Source organism: Apus apus, chromosome 3 (assembly GCF_020740795.1).
Source record: "Apus apus isolate bApuApu2 chromosome 3, bApuApu2.pri.cur, whole genome shotgun sequence".
NCBI lineage: Eukaryota > Metazoa > Chordata > Aves > Apodiformes > Apodidae > Apus > Apus apus.
Window position 1 is genome coordinate 8,643,437 of NC_067284.1, and position 17,049 is coordinate 8,660,485.

A 17,049-nucleotide genomic window follows, 5' to 3' on the forward strand; every position below is an offset into this window, starting at 1 on the left:
AAGAAATTATATGAGAGAAATTCCTAAAATTCCTTAACAAGCTATTTCTAAAAATTCATTATTACCAGGTGATCTGAGGGCATGAGGCTGATCTAATTGAATGTCAAAGCCTGTGTTAAAATCTGTTTTTCTCTCTGTTGGTAAAACAGCACTTACAGCCCTGGTTTGGGTAAACAACACTTGAGACACAATGAGACTTAAAGGCATGCTGTGTTTAAATACACTAAAAAATTAGGTGAGTCTGGGCATTGGTCAGTAAGGTCGTTCATCTTCTCAGTATCTGACTTCTTTATTCTTCAGAAGGTAAGAACAGACACATTCCTTAAGTTAATTAATGGAGCTATTTGTTAGGAAACATCATCTTTCTAGAAACAAAGACTGCAATACCTTTTAAAAACTACATTTCTAGGTTAATCACCCTTAAAAAGGAGGGCAATTGATCACACTGGAATAGTGGTAAGTACTGAACTTTACTGTGTTCTTAAAATCTAAGATGAACCAAAAAAAAATACTGTTTTTTGAAGTATTACACACATTCCAGACTGGGGCAGCAAATTATGTTCTTAATGTTCTCTCTGGCATTTAAAAGTTGTGTCCTCATATTCTAAATAGGTTAAACTGCAAATGTAATGTTAAAAATAAAAAAGAAGTGTTAAAAATTACTACTTTAAATGTAAGACTGGGACATATTTAACAGAAAAGATGGGAAATTTTGTTTAGAAGTTATAGTAAACAATAAAATATTTTTAGTGCCCATAATTAGTATGTACATTATAATTTAAAAATTAATATTGATGATTGCTGATTATGATATTTTAAAAACTCTTACAAAATATAAATAGAATAGCCAAGAGAGGACAGTTGGCAAACGATTACATAATGTTCTCTTTTCCTTCTTTGTTTTTCCTTTTCCTTTCCTCTCCACTTGGACTGAATTTTCTTCTGGCTTCTTCAAAAAAGTGCACATACACACAAACATACACAAACTAATTCCAAAACCATCTTTCTAAATTTCCAATAGACTTGTATTCCTGATGTCTTTTCACATGATCACAAGCAAGACATGCGTGTGATTCCCAGAATCTAGGAAGATGCACTGAGAAATCCTTCTTCCAGTTGAAATAACTAAGGTACATCTTGTTATTTTTGTCAAGCATCAGAAGATACTCTGCCAGCTCTCTGGGGGAGAGAAAATCTTCCACATGTATGAAAGAGTCTGCTGGAATGTAATTCTCATAGTTTTCTCTGGAAGGGCCCAGTACAACTGGTACTGATCCGGCCAGAAGAGCATTGTAAAGTTTCTCAGTAATGTAATCTTTGTGGATTGAATTTTCAAAGGAAAGGTAGAATTTGCAAGTGGAGATAGTTGGAATCAAGTTTTTATCATTGACGTAGTCTCCAAAGGCTTGTCCGTAGGTATGGATTTCAATGTATTTGCTAAGCTCATTGTAATACTTGACTCGAGCGTGCTCAGGGTTCCAGTTACTCACAACCCAACAGACCAAGTTTTCCTTGCTTGGTACTTCAAATGTAAAGGAACTTGTCCCCACCATCATGAAGCCATAAGGCACCTGAATATCTGAATCACGCCGATAAGTCAGAGTCAGGTTAAAGAGGTGTTCAATCCCACTTTTTTGTGGAGTATGAGTTGGAGATTCCAAGTTCATCCAAATCCACTTCTGGAATGGTGGCCTGGCTTGCTGAGGTAAATTAGTCAGATCCCAGCTAATGTCCCTGTGATGGATGAGAACAGCATGGGATCTGTTATATAGTGAGCGGTCAATAGTCAGATGGCACCCGTGGATGTTGAACATTGTTTGGCAGGATGTTAGATCAAACGTCTGGCCAAATGGCCAAACCCAGATCAAAATAGTAGTTTCATTAAGATTATCAGTTTTGGAAGAAAAGAAGCTCTTCATTTTCAAAACTGAACTGGCTGATTCTATAGGACCAGAGATCCAGCTATTTGTTGGTTTGATATAAATTAGTATAAATGCCATGAAACAACCAAGGATGATGAAGATAATAAAAAATGGCCGGAAAATTCCTTTAGATGTCGATGTCATAATTTGTTCTGAGAAAAAAGAGAGGAAAAAAGAAAATAACATCAGGTGTTAAATTACATATATTTATGTTCTGCTAATGCAACCAGACATCAGACACCAAAATGGATAGAATTTCAATATCACTGAGCTGTAAACTCAGAAATTTCATTTGAGAGGAGAAGGTATGGGTTCTCGTGTGCTCTTCATGACAAAGTGACAACATTTTTCCTCTTTGCATTACAAGCTAATTGGCATAAATTAAAAGTAGGATTTTAGTACATCTCATACTTGATATAATTCAGAATATATATTGAGAAGACTTTTTGCTTAAAACCTAGGTCAGTAGGTTAAAAGACAGTCAGGACAATTACCCTTTGCTTCTGTCCTTATGTCTGTGGGAGGGATAATATACTGCAGGTGTGGTCCATTAATATTTTTGTCTATATATGTATGGAGGGTATAAGATCCAAGGAATAAAAAAGGAAAGACTGGCATGTTAAGTCTGTAATCAATAAGACTGATAGAAAACTAGCCCAGACCTGATGTCTACATGGGGATGAACATTTATGCCTTCTACAGAGGACCGCTAAAATAGCAGGGAATGTCATGTTTTGCTCTACTCTAACGTTATATCTTGAGGAAAAAGGAATTTGCCACCATGTCTCCCCTGTTTTGGGAAGACAGATGGCCTTAATTCTGGTTTAGTTATTGTGGTGAGTTAGCCATGGGCTGCTGTCAGACACCCACCCAGCTGCTCTCTCATTCCTCCTCAGCAGTACAGGGGAAGAATATAAGATGAAAAATCTCATGGGTTTAGGTAAGGACAGGAAGATCATTCACCTATTCTGCCACAGGCAAAACAGACTTACCTTGGGGAAATTTGTAATGTAATTTATTGTCATTTAAAATAGATTTGGATAGTAAGAAGCAAAGACAAAAGTTAAAGCAATACCTCCCCCCCTCAACTTCCTCCCAGGCTCAACCTTCTCCTCCATTCCCAAGTCCTCTGCTTCCTCCCTGCCCCTCAGCAGTACAGAGGGATGGGGAATGGAGGTTTTCAGTCACTTCACAACAATTCCTCTTGGCCACTCCTTCCTTCTCACACTTTTCCCCTGCTCCAACATGGGTCATTCCCATAGGATACAGACCCTTCAGGAAAAAAGCCTCTGCTTGGAGATATGGACTGTCAATGGGGTCCATGAGCTGCAGTTTATTCAGGGCATATCCCCCTACTGTGGTGTGGGGTCCTCCTGAGGCTGCAGTGCAGATACTGCTCTGCCATTGTTCTCTTGGACTGCAGGGGAACCTCTGCTCTAGTGCCTGGAGCATCTCCTCCCATCCTCCTTCTCTGACCTTGGTGCTCAAAGGGTTATTTCTCACATTTTTTTCCCCTCATTTCTCACTGCTTGTTCATTTCTTAAACACTCTTTCCCAGAGGTGCCACAATCTTGCCTGTGGGGCTCAGCCGTGCCCTGCAGGGGGTCAGCTAGAACCAGCTGTGTCCAGCACTGGGCAACCCTGGCCACTCCTCACAGAAGGTCACCCCACAGCCCCCCACTGCCAATACCTGGGCATAAACACCAGATACAGTTATATAAAATACAGTGACTTGTTGAGTCTGACTTTTCTGTCTCAGCCCATTTCTTTAAATCATTTTTTAGCAGGTCCTCTCTGCTTTCAGCAAAATGATCCTAAAGGGAGTAAAGGGGAGGAAATGTTGAGTCCTTGGTTTTTCCACTTATCCTCATCAATTTAAATGCCTCTGATATAAATATGTAGTTTTACAGTGTCATCACTGACTTTTTTTAGCCTATGTTGTTTTTTGCTGGACAGTATGCCTAGAGGGGAGGTTATGACCCAGGAGAGCAGAAGACTGCTTCCCTGTCTTATTATCGTGAAAGAGTGGCATCCCTGAAGAAGAATGGATTTAGGTTGAGCAGTTCTAGGAGAGGAATCTCAAGAAGAAAACAACAACAAGAGTCTAAGACATTCTTCATGTAACTGTTCTTCGTTTCTGCCATTGAAACCAACACACAGAATAAGCAGAGCTTTTCACTGAACAGAGCATGAGTTGATTTTCAACAATAGGTTGGGAACAGTGTCTATTCACAGCCACTGTTCATTTTCTGGGGATTGAAACAGATGAGAAATCAGGAAAAAACCCTAACTCTCTGCCTTGTAACTTAGTCACCCTCAAGTTAAAAGCCCTTTGGCACAAGCCTCTTGGATAGGGATTATTTTATACTAAGCTCTTTTGTTAACTGATAATATACCCTGCATGACCACATGGCAGTTCTTGCTGCATAGGAAATTACCAGATATTATGTATTCTCTTTTCTGCTTGAAATTCTAGTGTGTCCATAGTGTTGCAATTGTGTAGGAAAAATTTGAATTGTAGTGCCAGTGTGAGGATAAACACTTGCTGTTTGTGCTGCCCAGAGTAGGAATATCAGCATCTTGCAACACTAAACCGGTGGGTTTGCCTGTCCTTCCGTATGTGTTTCCTCACATTGCTTTACTGCCCTGTGAACTCATGTGCTCCCCCCTGATCTGGGATCACAGTTCGTATATTTTGCTTTTCAGCCAAACACTGGCTTACAGTCAGGACAGTCCTTTTTACCCTTCCACTCTTTGGATTCAGAGAACTAACTGTTCACTGTGCTGAATCATGCGTCCATTAGATGTACAGGCATCACTGGCATGCTTCACTTTGAATCTACTGCTAATGGGATGATCATAAAAGCAAGACCCGTTACAGCCTGGAATGAGAGGCTTGCAAGAAAGCAGAAGACCTGAGAGGACTCCTAAAAATACCATTTACCTATACTCTGAGGAGCTGGACAGGATTTTGTAATGGAATTCTATTTTTCTCTTCCATTTTGTGCTAACTCCAGTAATAACTATTAATATGTGTACTGGGAATAGAATTAATTTTTCAGGATGAAGTGCTAACCTCAGATGCAATAATTCTTGTGCTTCATAAATTGAGGATTCATAGATTGAGGAACCAATGAAATGGACCAGCAAACTCTGCCTTGATGGCTTTTGGGACTGAGTCCTGTGCACAGCCATGCAGCAGCACAGTTAACACATGTGGTAAGCAACTATGGACAAATACTGTTTCTTGACAAGTAGCTTGTCCATACTACTAGGAAGTATAGGTTGCAGTTTTTTGTTTGTCCACTAGAATTCAAGAAATATTTTTTCACAATATTCTTCAAAATGTGGAGTCTTTTTCATATTTATTTATTTCCTTCTTTTCTTTTGTGCCCAAGAAACCATCAATCTCTTGCTGTAATTCTCACTATAAAGGTGACACTAAGGAGACATTTGTTACTAGACATCCAGCCAAGTATCCTTAGCTCACCCTTCTTCTTTCATGGATTTCCTTCTACCACAGCATCACAAATTTCCCTTTTGCAGATCCCCTCCCCCTTCAATCTCTGCCATGCCAGATTGTAAAGGGAAAACTTTGTCAAAGAAATGTGTTTACTGAGGCTTTTGCCAACTGGAAGAATTCAGTACTTTCATAGTTTTGTTTTAAAGTACAATTCAGAGTCTTGTGGCACAGCAAGTATTTTTTGGGTGCTTTTTTTTCCAAGTTGAAAGTGTAGTATTTCATCAGTACAAGACTATTTTTCTGGTACAAAACTTAGCAAGGCTCCTTTTTAACTGCAAAACTTGGCATTCCATCAGCAAGCAACTCCATTTAGTAACAACACAAACAGGGAGATAGTAACAGGGTACCAGCAACATTAACCCCAAACACACCAGGCAAGGCTTGCAAAAATATATCTATTTTGTGAATGCATCATGTTGACCAAGAAAGAAAATGTTTTATCATGCCTTCACTGCAACAGTGACTTCTTAGCCATTCCAGAAAGGATAGACATATTGTTGTTTTTTTTTCTGATTCTGCAACAGTGCAGGAGGGAGAAAATTTAACCTTTTTTGTCAATAACGTCTTTTTTCTTTCTGGCATATTTTTATCATAGAATCATAGAATGCCAGGTTGGAAGGGACCCCAAGGATCATCTGGTCCAACCTTTCTAGGTACTACTATAGTTTATATAAGATGGCTCTTTTTATGAGATTTTTATACCAGTTTCTCTGGAATACCCTCAACATTTTGTCAGCAGCCCAAAATGTACCACTGCTCGCAAAGGTGTAACTTTCATGACTAGTCCAGTAATGGGATATTACAAAGGAAAAGGATAGCATTTTAAAATTAAGCTGGAACAAAGATTTTTGAAATCATGAACACTGAGTAATGAATAAAAAAAGCACTTGCTAGTTTTCTCATCTTGGAGTTCTTAAGTGTTTGGGGCTAACTCACCTTCATCATCAATTTTTCTCAGGATAACTTCAGAAGAAATGCTTAACAACCTCAACATTGTCTCTGAGGATCATTCATGGGATCAGAGTGGGCACTTCTAGCACAGAGGACTTATTGAGATTGAGGAGCAGGAGGACCTGGAGCCAAACAGGTGTCAGAGGGAAGCCCATTTAGATGAAAACAGCTAGTTAGGTACTCCAGGAATATTAGATGGACAGCTGAATGCAGTGGGAACTGATAGGAATCACGAGCAAACAATTGTTATTGTTAGAAAGAAGGCTCATTTGGAATTGCTCACTTTATACTCTGATATGCTTCATCAGCACTGGTCATGGCACATCTGTATTTATACTAAGAGCTGTGTTCTCTTAGACCACAGGTACAATTAGCTGGAAAATTTTGACTTGTAGTATTAAAAGAAAACTGATTGCCTCACGATGGCCTGAGTGTGACTTTTTATCTCCAGGCACTTCTGTGTGATTGTGTCCCAAACTGCTTTTGTTTTAGCTTTCTGAGACTGAAGACTGCTGCTTATTATTGACAGTAACTGCCATTGCTCCCAGTGATGCCTCTTCTGTCACAGGTGGATTTCAGCCACCCACACTATCCAGACAACCACACCTTTCCATGCATGTCCCACAGATTTCTGAGAGCTTCCCAGTATGAAAAGGCTCAACAGAGCTGCATACAGTTGCAGGCTGAAAGATGACAAAACTGTTAATCCCAGATTGCAATTTTTATTCTATTGTTTGCAGCATTCTTTTTTTTCTTATCTCTACCTCCTTTGTTTTCATCTTATTTTTTCATTTTCTCAGATTTGAGTTTTGTGTCTTTGCACTTTGAGGACAGTATAGAATCTTTTTTATTCAACAGTGGCATTTTTTATTTTGAACGGTTTTAGAAAAATGATCCAAGAACACCCTGAGGACAAGTAGTCATTAAGATAGATTGCTTAGGGATGATGCTAAACCTATCACTCGAGACTGTTAAGAACAGGTTAGACAGGCACCACTAAGCAATGAGAGATCAGATTCTGCCCCCAGGTTCTGGAGCTGGGCTAGATGACCTCACTTTGATACCTTCCAGCCTTGTGCTCAGTGGTAATACTTAACACAGATTCTTGTAAAATGCACCTATTAAGAACATAAGCTGGCAGCCTAAAACTGCAAAGAATTGCTGAATAAATAAATAATAAAAAAATCCCCCATCTTGAAACTTGTCTTGCAAACTATGAAACAGCCATACTGTACACAATAAAAATGTGAAGGAAACTGAAAAATTGCATGCACAACAACAAGAAAGTCCCTGTTTTCAAGGCAAAACATGAAGCTTCCTGTCAATTGCTAGCTGGGGTACTGCTGCTTTTTTTGAGAATCTCTGAATCTTGTTCCCTCAGGCCTTGCTGAGGAAAACCCTATTCTCAGCTCCCTTCTCCCGATTGCTGTGCAACACATAGTGTGCTGCTGTGGTTCAGCAGCCCCCAGCCTTTCCCTGTGATTGTGTTCTATCCTCTCCTTCTCACTGTCAGCTCAGTGGCTCCTTCCTGCGATCCAGCTTTACAGCAAAAGGCATTAACCAGGAACACAGAGTCTCTCTGAATAACAGAGGGAAATGGCTACAACACAACTGTCCATACTGCAGTGACCCTATATCCACCCCCACTGCCACATACTGAAAAAAAAGTATGAAAAAAAGAAGTGGAATTACCCCGAAATCCTATCAGCAGGAACTTTTCCAGGCAATCCGGCATTAATGTCAGGACACCCCTCTTCATACTGCAGCTGTGTTGCTCTTCTAATGATGAGCTTTTAGGTTTGTCTCAGAGGGAACAGAGTGCTCTCCATTCCTTCCCTGGCACAACTGGATAATACGTGCATGCAAAGGTATCAGAATCCTCAGCAGCATTGTCAGCCTTGGGAACATGCAGAGACAGGACCTTCCAGGTTGGCTTGTCCACATCACAGCTAGTTTATGACCAATAGCGTTCTGTGAAAGGGGTGGTGGCTTTCCATGCTGTGCTAGCTACAGAAAAGGGAGTGCTTCACCACTGTTACTGAGTGGCAAACTTTATTTGCTTTGCCAGGAAAGTGCTTTTTATCTTCCTGAAGATAAAGCTCATCCTAGCTATGCAGCACAAGCCAGTCCACACTTCTTTCAAAAGCCCTGAAGAGACTCTGCACCAAATGAAGCTGATCAAAGAAAAGCTGCTCCAGAAGCAAGTGGTCTCTTCCTTCTTTCCATGTGGTTTGGGGATAGCAAACTGCTGTTCTCTCTGATTCTGCCAGAACTGCAGAAAGAGCTCTTCAGTAGCTTTGTGGCTGGCTTGTAAAACTGCAGCCAGCCAGCTGAAATGTGAATAACATACCTGCATAGCCTGTGTGTTTGTGATGGCCACCAGCCCACCAGAAAGACCTAGTTAACCCACAGTAGCTGTAAAAATGGTGTGAGCTAAACCAAACAGAGATGGAGCATGAAGTGGCAAAAGAACAATCATAGGCTTTGTTTTGCATATGTTGTGGATACAACTTCACATCCCAGAATCACACTTGCTTCTGGCTGAATTCCTGATATATAGCTCCCTAATACAATAGAATAATATCTCCTCATGCAAAGCAGACTCATCAGAATCAGGAAAGAGCAGAGGATGCCTGCTTATAGCAGCAAACATTTGCTGTAGGGGACATTGCTGCTGTGGCAAAGCAAGACTTTTGGAGCTCTAAGCACCAGCTGTTTGTGCAGATATGGTTAGCGGCTGTGTGCTGTAGTTACACTGCTGAATCTTGCTGCATAGGCAAGCTCAACAGTTTTAATTGGGATTTAATGCTGCTTTTTTTGCAGATACAACCGCATAGATCTGGAGGATTTTGCCAGTGGCAGCATAACTCCTGAGACAGCTCTGTAGCACAGAAAGAAAGCCTGAGAGGCCTCTAAAAAGTACCATAAAATCCTCATAATCTCCTCTCTGCTTATCATTTCTCTTCTCTGCCTTTCTAGCACCTTTTCCTTAAGAAACTCATTATACCTCTGGGTTTGGGATCTGTCCAAATGTAACTGGTTTTTTTTTTAGGATGCAGGACAACGTTCTTGCTTTAATTTGCAAAGTCTTAAGTGCTATGGATACTAGTTGCCAGAGAAACAACTGCCTTAGAGAGAAAAGAAAGCAACTAACGTGCTCAAATCAGTTGTAATCTGCTGTATGGCTGAAAGGGAGAATGGCATTTACTGATAAAATCAGAAGGAAAGTGAAGAAAAAAGGTGATTTATAGGTTTTTTGTTTTTTTTTAATATGTCCATATTCTTTGCAAATAAGACTTCCCTCCACTCCCAGGGTGGGAGGATGGTTATATGTTTCAGAAATCCAGCCAACTGAATTGGATTTCTTGACTATTCTGAACAAAGAAGTAGCCAAATGTTGGTCAACAGGCCAAGAGTCCTTATCCAGGTTCTGCTCATTGTTGTCTAAATGACCCGAGCAGAGTTTCTCACTCTTCTGGCTTTCATAAAAGAGCATCAGTGACACAAAATTTCAGGTTAGAATCTGAGTTTAGAGAACACAAAACACTTCATATCATAACACAGTGAGTGCCAAAAATGATGGTTGCTTTTTTTTTTTTTTCCGTCTGGGAAAAATACAATTCAAGAAAGTGACAGAGTAAGTGATGTAACATAATTGTGAGTGATTGTGATGTAAGGACATCAGCACTAAAATCAAGGACAATTGGAAAAATGGAAGAATGACACAAGTAATTTTCCCATTTCACACCAAAAGCTATGTATCCAAGGTGACTTGTGTTGGTAGTGCTAAACATTTTAAAGAAAGATGCTGCTAGGTATAAGACAGAAGGTGATTAGAGAACAAGACTCTTAAATGAAGTGCTTTGTCTTGCTGGAGCAAACTAATTGTAAATCACTATCAAGATTAGCCAAGCTTGGACACTGAAAACAAAAATAGAAAACTTTTAAGAGTTCAAACCAAGTGGCTTCTTACTCATATGGAGAAAAGGAGCAAGATCCATAGAAAGTAAAATTAGAATAATTCCTAATAATATTGTAAGAAGTTCAAACGTATGCACACACACAAACAGAAATGTAATCCCCTAAACCTAAAAAATTAAATAGCAAGAATGAAAGAATATTTTAAATGGAAGATTTATTTTAGATAGTGCATATTGTAAAACCAGCAAAAATAACAATCCTTAAACCTCTCAAACTGCATATTCCACAGAGAAAACAAAATCGCACTTGAGCGAAACCAGTGGTTAATTTATTGGAGTATCTCTTTGTGTGCACAACAAAAGGAACAGGAGAGAGCTGAACTACTAGTACGACAAGCTGAGAAATCCAAAGCTTAACAAAAACTCACTGAAAAGATATTTTTCTGTAGAAAAGGAAAAGAAGAAATCCTTCAGTCAAGAAGTAGCAAACACGTTTGAAGAGTAGGTTGAAGGAACAATAGTCTGAAAAAAATCCTCCAATAGGTACAAACACCTACATGATCTAAGCTGGTGTTTCCTTGCTACTACTTACTGTCCAGGTTAACATATGCACTGAAGCCTCTGAGAGCAGCTTGCAAGGTTAGAATGGGAATGAAGAATATTCTGTGCAGGCTGTTGACTGTACATTGTACAGAGCAGACCAGTAGTTAGTGCAGAGATCATGCTTAGTTAGAAAAGACTCAAGCTATTTTCTGTTTCTTAGCTCATTGTCTTCCCTTTGTGCTTGTTCAAAAGAGAAGTTAAATATTTACTGTGTAAGTTAAAGCAGCTCATTCTGGTGTTCAATTACTGGATTTTACAGTTCTATGTTATTCTATACTTAATAGAGCAAAAATTCCATAATGAATTAATAGAATTTTTACCACTACAGTAACAATCTAATGTAAAATTATTTACTATATCTAGGGAATACAATTTGCCAAGCAGTAATTTTCCCATCTTCAGGTGTGCAGCACACAGTTTTTCTCTGGTGCAACCCTACTGTACATATTAAAAATAGTTATTTAAATAGGGGAAAGAGTGAGTTTGCATTTGTTCCTATTACATGAGGAAGACTTTCTTACTCAAGAAGTAACTTTCTAAAGAAATTCGGCAGACCAGGATAGAAGGAAATACAAGGAGAAGGAGAGAAAGCAAACAAAATAAAATGGAAAAAGGTAAAAAAAAAATGGAGCTAGATATGAGGTCAGCAGCACTCTACTTCTGTATTCCTATGCTTTAAGGACATTGGTGTAAAAAAAAGAGGCAAGCCTTTGTAAACAGTTTGTGAAAATCTGTAGTTCAGACTGTTGAGCAAATGTGGGTAGGACTAACTTGATGAAAAGTATGTGAAGAGGGACCTAAACCCCTGGTGTGTTAGGCTGCCCCAAGTCCTAAGGAGCCCTGAACCAGGAGCAGGTGTTACTAGTTGGGATCAGGGGAAATGCTGGTAATTGGCTCCAAAACGGCAACCCTGAAAAACCTCTGTTCATTTGTTTCTTAATGCTGGTCACCCTTAAACTCTCTCTAGCCCTCTGCCTTTCAGGCTCCTGTGCATTTAGCAGCCTGGTGTCTGTCCCACTGCAGCATGCTGCTACAGTGCCAGGACATTCTCAGAAGGGGCTAATTCTTCACAGGCAAGGGCCATTCAAGATTAACTTCCCCCAGCTCTTAGCCCTGGGGATGTAGATGTGCCTTCAAGAGCAGCCTCCATCTCTATTGCAGAGGTAGCAGCTGTTTTTTTTTGTTTCATTTTAAAGAAACAAGCATAGGATGAAGTCTCTTCAGCAGTTGAAGCTATGACCTACTAGATATGAAACCTATTTCAGCCTGAAGTGATTCAGACTTAGATATTTCATTTGCCTTAAAGATTTCCTAGCTCCTAGGTGACAATGGTTGTCGATTTAAAAATGTGTGAAGAGCTTTAGGATTAGAGGTGAATAATCCTTTCATCCTTATTGGTGCCCTATCTGCTAATTGAGACACTACTATTTTCCCTTGACCTCTTTCTTTCTCTTGCCTATTGACTCCCTAATGATTTATGCCCGAGGACACACATGTAGCAGTAGAAGGTAGAGTCAACTTCCTTCCCTGTGCAGTTTTACAACCTCATAAATGTGGTTTGAATCTCCTTTGTTGGAAAGATCACAAAACCAATCTGTATTCTGGGTGAATCTCCTCTGGCTGTATTTCAAATGGTGCAATTCCCTAACATTGTTATAAAAGAAATAGACTAGCTCTTGGATCTCAAGGGAGGATTCCTAGTTCTAAATCCCAAGAGGGACTTACTCCTTCAGAGCACAGAACGTGTCTTGGTAAGGGATAGGGGAAAAAACTTTTTAGTTCTTTTCCGGACAGCTTTTTCCACTGCTTCAGCTGTGTGTTTCCATCCTTAGGTGCCTAACTAATTTGTGAGTTAAGTAGGTGGTCTAGGGACCCAAACAAGGCTGTTGAGTTTTTGAGTGTGTCCTTTGGTCTGCATGATCAGGTGTTGTCACCAAACAAAGATGAAAATAGCACAAAATCTCTCTCTCAGGCAAATTAAAAGCAATTTCTGCTATATATACCAAAAGTTCTTATAAAGGGAGTGAAATCAAAGGCAAGAATATTAATTAGGGTCTTTTGGATGTGGTGTTGGTGGATATGGTTTAGGGGAGAACTTTGTAGAGTAGGGATGATGGTTGGACTCAGTCATCCCAAGGGTCTTTTCCAACTTGAATAGTTCTATGATTCTATGAATCCTAGGAAATTGTGATCTTAATGACCAGCATCTTGGTCTGATGAAGGACAGCACAGTTTTGCCAGGGCAATTGGAGCCTGTTGGTGCCTGACAAGTCTGGTATATGAGACAAAGTGGGAGGTGGACTTCCTGGCTGTGCTATCAGTTTAAATTCAGCTTAGTTGAGTTGAATTTAATTTGTGTTAATTTAAGAGTTAAGCACTTTCTATCTCATTTTCTAAACATATAGCATGAGACTAATGACATTTTTCCTCCTCTAATAAAATACTTCAAAATCTACAAAATAAAAGTATGATGCAAGCAAAACAAAATGCTGCTCTAGTAATAACAATGTTTCCACTTGTGGGATGCCTTCCCTTAAAGAACCATTTGGACTTTTACAAGCATTAATTAAGTTTAATCACAGCACAGTCAGAAAATTATTGCTGAAATTACTTTATGGAGAGTAAAGGAGCAGTGGAAATGAAATCCGAGAGCAATAACGTGATTTCCACAATATCATAAAGATTTTTACAGATATTTGACAATGATGACTTCCATTTATGTCAAAACAGTGGGGTCTGTGGAATAGAATATATTCCTACAAACAAATGTCACCAGAAACTAGTTGTATCACATTTATTCAGATCAGATATCTCTAACATCTATCTTTGTTTCGGATCTCTGAAAACACGTCCTAAGCTTTTCGATTGTATTAAATTAGTAAGGGGAAATGGAAGACTTAATCAGATTTAAGTCAATGACCCTTTGATCTGTACAATAAGACAAAATACAACCCTTTTTCTGAACTGTAGTTGAAACTCTGTCAGCAAAGCTGGATTTGCTGAAGGAAAGGAAGTATCAGAGATGACATCTTGCTCACAATATGGTTAGGGTTTCACTCTTTCAGTTGATTACAGCAACACGTAAGAAGTGAGAAAAAGAGCTCAAAAGCTGTTCTTTTGTGATTAAGGTTAGCTTAGAAATGAAAAACCTAAGGCAACTGAGGAGACAGCAAGACAGATGAAAGCCGGAACGCTGGAACAAGTTACAAATACTAAACACTGTCCCATATCCACACGTACAAACAGACACACACAGTCTGTAACCTTAGGAAAGATGTAATCACCTACTGAAGCCATGAGTCAGTTTTCACACCTACAACATTTTCTAGATATAAATATGTACATCTAAATATAAATAGATACATACACACACATATAAATACACACCACCTTTGTGGTATTTGTAACACACTTAATTTCTTAGATTCCCTGAAACATCTCTTACCAGTTCTGCTTCATATTTTTTGTATCTCTAGGTATGTAAGTATATATGCATACACATGTATGCTTATGGATATGTAGGAAACTACTGCCCAACCTGCTGGAGGTGGGCAGAGGCAGTGGTCCTGATGAGATATGCTACAGCTTTGCAATCTGACAGCCAGCAGGTACAGAAAGCAATGAAGCAACTACTGCTGTCACACTGGCAAATAGGAGAGAAACAGAGCATTGAATTCACTGAGGTGCTGAACCAGGGAGGGTGGGTGGGAAGAGGAGTCAGAAAGTAGAGATAGGGATTATTAGTATACAGGAAATAAAAGCTTTTTCTTTTTTATATACCTTAACCCTTTTATCAGAGAGGACATGAAAGAAAGCATTGCTCTCAAACATTTCCTTCAGCAAGAAGCACAGCAGCAGGCTGAATCCTGCAATCCTGAAGATTATTTACAGCAGGAGGTGCACAAGACCTCTGCATGCTTCTCTGGAGTTGAGAAATCTGCCTTTAGACTTTTGGAAAAACTCTGACAAGGAAAAGAAGGCAGTCGCTCAGACTAGGATGGTGATGAAATGTATCATGGGGGAATGTGGAGGATTTACTCAGAAATCTTTCCTAATAAGCAAACAAGCATGTCTATTGACATAGTTGGTATTAATAGAAAGCTTTAAAGATAAAGGATTCTTAAAATCCAATTTAGTTTTCTTTCGTATCCTGTGCCTTTTTGCATTTTCTGTGTCAACAATGATTATCAGCTTCATTTTTATTACCAGGCAGTTTCTTTCAAGTTTTCTGTGCTTTTAGATTTTAAGCCATGAATATGACAAATATAATAATTGTTTTCAATCAGTTATTTAATGGATTATTTTTAACTGCCAAAGGTCTTAGATTTATATGTGTGGGTTTGTTGTTTTTTTAAAATAAATTTTCTAAGGACATTTTAGAACAAACTCTTTCAAAGTTTCTTTTCATATATCTCACTGTTCATTTTCTGAGTGATTCTGTTCAGGTTCCTATGTCATGCCTGACATCTTAGCATCTGGTTCCATTATTTATTGTTCTGAAATTATGCTCTCAGTGCCGAAAGGTAAGATTGACATGGAAGTAGAATATGCAGGAATTTTTTCTATTTAAAGTATTCTGTCCTCATAAGGTGGTTGTTTTTCTCTGTTCTGCAAGTGAGAGTGAGGAGGTGACCAGACTGCACACATCTGATTTGCTTCCTTAACACTGCTGAGACTAGCTGCCTGGCTGGGAAAATGTATCTTCAGCAGAAGTCTGCTTCTGTGTAGGATCAGTCTCTCACTCATCTGCTCCTATTACAGGACCTTCAGCAACAGAGGGGGTTTCTTTCACAGAGCTTTATTCATCCTGCAGACTGATATACCACTAGAGAAAGTTAGGCCAAGTCAGAACAAGGAAGGCATTGCATAAGGATATATGAAGATGAGAGGAGATTTTGTAACTCAGTCTTTGGTGTTCATCGTGGGATAATCAGCAAGTGGCAGCTAATATGTGCTTACATAAAAGATAAATACACCATATGTAAGATACATATAAATGGGATGTATTTTTCCTTCTTTCTTTAAACAAACAGAGCAAAATAATTCTTGCTTCAAATTGTTAAAAGCTAGAAACATTCATTAGAATTTTTCAATCTCAACAGTAAGATATGCCAAGTTGTGGTATATTTGCCAAAGGAGCAGAAATAACCTAACATATTAACTGTGTGCCTAATGGTATATTAGCATAGTTAGTGCACTCATGAGTAATTTCTGTGCTTCTCTTTAGTCCCTAGTGCACTCTCAATGACACCTGTTATTAGCAATTGATACAACAGATGAGAAGGAATATGTTTAAAGATCTTAAAAACTGAGTTACTTTGGATTTTAGAGGTGCAACTACATGCAGAATACTTTTTCTAGATTCCAAATAATGTAATATTAACTGGAAAGTATAGTTTTCCAGGAACTCATTAAATATTTAGAAAATTCCTTGCAGTTTAAAGGGAGTCTCCCTGTTTTCAGCTGCTTGATTGAACACCAAGCAAGAATTTTTTCGATGTCCATGGTGTAAGCGTTTAGAAGGAAAGTAAAAGATCACTCAACAGAACTTGTGTGCAATTGACAGATACTGGAATTTGACTGCACTTCTGTGCTATTTATGATGCTAACAAATGAAATGTGTGCATTTAGAAAAGCTGGTGTTGGATGAATGACCTTTACTTGCTGATGAAATTAAAATGAAATAAATTACATTTCAGCCCTTTTTAAACTGGCTTGTAATGCTGAACTGAACCGTAAGTATCTCACTAGGAGACTTCTAATAGGTCCTCAAAAATCTTTGCTTCTTTTTTTCTAAGTAGAAAATAAAATATGATAATCTCCCAGGAGACTTCTGGAAAGATACTTTAAACTGTTATTTTGTGCAAGGGAGCAAGACAGAATTTTGCAGAGCTGATGTGTTGATAGTATGATTGCTCTAGCTAGATTCATTTTTCCATTGGGATTTTACATCACTGTTTTATTTAACTGCCATGTATGAGGGAAATTACATAAAAGGGATAGTGTTCAAGCAAATGTGGCACAGAATTTAGCTTTGGAATACCTTGATACACAAACCTAAGAATAACAGAAATGTTTCCACTGCTATTATTGTTTGAAATGCAGAGGAAAGATTTTTTTATTTTATTTC

At 38.8% G+C, this 17,049-nt stretch overlaps 1 protein-coding gene across 1 annotated transcript in view; it reads right to left on the reverse strand.

Annotated features, from left to right (window-relative positions):
* Positions 1-758: 758 nt before the first annotated feature.
* The window catches only part of FUT9 (fucosyltransferase 9), a 104,165-nt gene continuing 87,874 nt past the window's right edge, over positions 759-17,049 (reverse strand). The window contains exon 2 of the mRNA XM_051615510.1: positions 759-2,074. Coding sequence (XP_051471470.1) covers positions 987-2,066 — 1,080 coding nt within the window. The 5' untranslated portion in view covers positions 2,067-2,074 and the 3' untranslated portion in view covers positions 759-986. The remainder of the gene's footprint in view (positions 2,075-17,049) is intronic.